Source organism: Mustela nigripes, chromosome X (genome assembly GCF_022355385.1).
Source record: "Mustela nigripes isolate SB6536 chromosome X, MUSNIG.SB6536, whole genome shotgun sequence".
Classification (NCBI taxonomy): domain Eukaryota; kingdom Metazoa; phylum Chordata; class Mammalia; order Carnivora; family Mustelidae; genus Mustela; species Mustela nigripes.
The window spans coordinates 88,970,186-88,974,150 of NC_081575.1; the positions used below are offsets into that span (position 1 = coordinate 88,970,186).

Consider the following 3,965-nt stretch of genomic DNA (forward strand, 5'->3'; position numbering starts at 1 on the left):
GAGGTCTAGTGGCTAACAGGATGGGGAGCACTAGGCAGGCGTCTATGCCAGTCTTCCTCATCCTACCTTTAATCATACCTCTCAACTTCCTACCACACTTGGAAGGAATGCTCATCTGGAGCCAGGATAGGATAAGACCTTTGTAGTCTCTAGCAAAATCACACCATAAACTGGGAGTGGGGAATAGAGATGCAAGTACCAGGCCTATGTTATTACCCTGAGAAAGTTCTACGCCCAAAGTCAAATGGCCCCAAGTTTGTATTTATATATTTATTTATTATTTTTTTTTTAAATTTAAGATTTTATTTATGTGACAGAGAGGTCACAAACAGGCAGAGAAAGAGGGGGAAGCAGGCTCCCTGCTGAGCAGAGAGCCAGATGCGGGGCTCGATCCCAGGACCCTGAGATCATGACCTGAGCTGAAGGCAGAGGCTTAACCCACTGAGCCACCTAGGTGCCCCTAAAGTTTGTATTTAAATCAAATTTCTTTCTTTCTTTAGATGTTATTTATTTGAGCGAGAGGAGAGGAGAGTAGAGTAAGAGTGTGCACAAGCAGGAGTGAGAGGCAGAGGGAGAGGGAGAAGCAGACTCGCTGCTGAGCAGGGAGCCCGATGCAGGACTCCATTCCAGGACCCAGATATCACGACCTGAGTCAAAGGCAGACGCTTAACTGACTGAGTCACCCAGTTGCCCCTTAAATCAAAGTTCATTGAGAAGATATACCACAACATATTTGCCAGGGCACTCAAAATGTTAGATTACTGGGGTGCCTGGATGGTTCAGTCGGTTAAACGTCTACCTTATGCTCAGGTCATGATCCCCGGGTCCTAGGATCGAGCCTGCATCAGGCTCCCTGCTCAGTGGGGAGTCTCCTTCTCCCTCTGTCCCTCCAGCCCCACTCATGCTCTTTTTCTTTTTCTCTCTCACATGCATGCAAAAATAAATAGAGGGTTGCGGGGGAGGGGGGGCGGGGGGGTAGGGAGAAGGTGGTGGGGTTATGGACACTGGGGAGGGTCTGTGCTATGGTGAGTGCTGTGAAGTGTGTAAACCTGGCAATTCACAGTCCTGTACCCCTGGGGCTAATAATACATTATATGTTAATTTCAAAAATAAATAAAAAATTAAAAATAAATAAATGAATAAAATATTTTCTTTCTTTCTTTCTTTCTTTCTTTTTTTAAGGATTTTATTTATTTATTTGACACAGAGAGAGAGATCACAAGTAGGCAGAGAGGCAGGCAGAGAGAGGGGGAAGCAGGCTCCCAGCCGAGCAGAGAGCCCGACGTGGAGCTTGATCCCAGGACCCTGAGATCATGACCTGAGCCGAAGGCAGAGGCTTAACCCACTGAGTCACCCAGGCGCCCGATAAATAAAATAAAAATGTTAGATTACTAGCATCTTAAAGGCAAACTTTCCAACTGGAGCTCCCTGTATCATTTAAAAAAAAAAAACACCTTAGTTTTATTGAGGTGTAACTAACATACTAGTTTCAGGTATACAACATGATTCAGTATTTGTACATACTGAGAAATGATCACAGCAATAAGTCTAATTAACATCCATAATTATAATTTTTTTTCTTGTGATGGGAACTTTTAAGAGACACTCTTTTTTTTTTTTTAAGATTTTATTTATTTATTTGTCAGAAAGAAAGAGAGAGAGAGGGAGCACAAGCAGGGAGAGCAGCAGGCAGAGGGAGAAACAGGCTCCCCACGGAGCAAGGAGCCCAATGCAGGACTAAATCCCACGACCCTGAGATCATGATCTGAGCCAAAGGCAGATGCTTAACCGACAGAGCCACGCAGGTGCCCCAAAGAGTGACTCTCTTAACAATTTCCAAATATACAATACAGAACTACTAACTATAGCCATCATGTCATACATTATATCCCCAGGACTAATTCATTTTATAAATGGGTTTGCACCCTTTGACTCCCTTTCCCCATTTTACACACACACCCCCATTCCCTACCTCTGGCAACCATCAATCTGTTCTATGTATCTACGTATCAGTATGTTCTATGTATCTATGAATTTGGTTGGGTTTTTTGTTTGTTTGTTTTAAAGATTTTATTTTTAAGTACTATCTACACCAAACATGGGGCTTGAACTCAAAACCAGAGACACAGGCTCTTCTGACCCAGCCAGCCAGGTGCCCCTGGTATTTTTGGTTTTGGTTTTAGAGTCTATTTTCAAGTGAGATCATATGGTATCGGTCTTTCTCTGAGTTAGTTCACTTAGCATCATGCCCATAGGTCTATCCATGATCAAATTACAAGATTTCATTCTTGCTTATGCTCTAATGATACTCTATTGTGTGTGTGTATACACACACACACACACCACATATATCTTATCTGTATCAATATCACAATTTTTTAACCATTCATCCATCAGTGGACACTTATGTTACTTCCGTATCTTGAGTATCGTAAACAATGCTGCAATGAACATGGGGCTGAAGATACCTTTTTGAGTTACTGTTTTTGTCTTCTCCAGATAAACACCCAAAAGCAGAACTGCTGGATCACATGGTAGTTCTAGGTTTAATTTTTTGAGGAACCTTCCTACTATTTTCCACAGTGGCTGCACCAGACTGCATTCTCATCAACACTGCACAAGGGTGCCCACTACCTCAAGCCTCACGCTGTATCATTTTCAGTTCCTTTTTCTACATTAACTTTTTGATCCTGAAGCCTTGCCTGAAGTACACTGTTTTGGTTGCTGCTGCTCTTATTTTTTTTTTTTCCTCACAGGTGACTTCAGTCACATTCTATTTATCAAAAATGTCAAGGCCAACCGAGACTTCAAGAGTAGACCATTCTACCTACTGATCTGCAAAGACACTTAGCAAAGAGGTGTGAACATTGGGATATACAACTCATTGGGAACTATTTTTTAGAAACTACTACACCCAGCAGTGCGGAAGTCCAAGGGGACGCTGTACGCACGTACGCACCACACACCTCTCAATGCGCTACGTCAGGGACGCAACCGCCTTGGCGTCACGACTTCCGGACGCCACAGTCGCCATTTTCTCGCAAAGAAACACCGCTGTTAGGTGGGGAGCTTAGGACCAGTTGTGTCGCAGTTGGTATGGCAGCCGCTATGTCGACGCTGCCGCTGCGAGTGGCGGTGGTGTGCTCGAGCAACCAGAACCGGAGCATGGAAGCGCACAACATCCTCAACAAACGGGGATTCATCGTCCGTTCTTTTGGAACGGGAACCCATGTGAAGCTCCCGGGACCAGCACCTGACAAGCCAAATGTTTACGATTTCAAAACGACCTACGACCAGATGTACAACGACCTCGTTCGCAAGGATAAAGATCTCTACACGCAGAACGGCATTTTACATATGCTGGATAGAAATAAGAGGATCAAGCCCCGCCCAGAAAGGTTCCAGAACTGTAGAGATATTTTCGATCTGATTCTTACCTGTGAAGAGAGAGTGTACGATCAGGTGGTGGAAGATCTGACTTCAAGAGAGCAAGAAACCTGCCAGCCGGTACATGTGATCAACGTGGATATCCAAGACAACCTTGAAGAAGCCACCCTGGGCGCCTTCCTCATCTGCGAGCTATGCCAGTGCATTCAGCACACCGACGACATAGATAACGACATCGACGAGCTGCTCCAAGAGTTTGAGGAGAAGAGCGGCAGAGCCTTCCTGCACACTGTCTGCTTCTACTAACTGGCCTGACCTGACCTGGCATTGGTTGCACTGCCCACCCTCAGGAAGCCATCTTTTTCAGCTTTCTTTTGTTAGTACTTTGAACTTCTTCGTGTTCATTTTTACTTATTCTGCTGGTGGTGGGTAGTGGTACCCAATAAACAGTACTTATGAAATGAGAAGATACACATCAAGGCCAAACCAACACCAGTCAAGTTTGTTCTCTCCCGCTTTTATTTGTGAGTGGGATGTTGTTGATTATAAAGTTTTTTCCTTTAACAAACAAACAAACA

General features: G+C 44.3%; 1 protein-coding gene across 1 annotated transcript; it reads left to right on the forward strand.

The window, feature by feature from the left end:
• Positions 1–3,108: 3,108 nt before the first annotated feature.
• LOC132007447 (RNA polymerase II subunit A C-terminal domain phosphatase SSU72-like) lies at positions 3,109–3,693 on the forward strand. The gene has a single exon (XM_059385595.1). The coding sequence runs from the start codon at positions 3,109–3,111 to the stop codon at positions 3,691–3,693; it is 585 nt and encodes a 194-aa protein (XP_059241578.1).
• Positions 3,694–3,965: the final 272 nt, after the last annotated feature.

Coding starts and splice junctions, on each gene's coding strand:
- LOC132007447 (XM_059385595.1), top strand. CDS start 3,109: ATGTCGACGCTGCCGCTGCGAGTGGCGGTGGTGTGCTCGAGCAACCAG.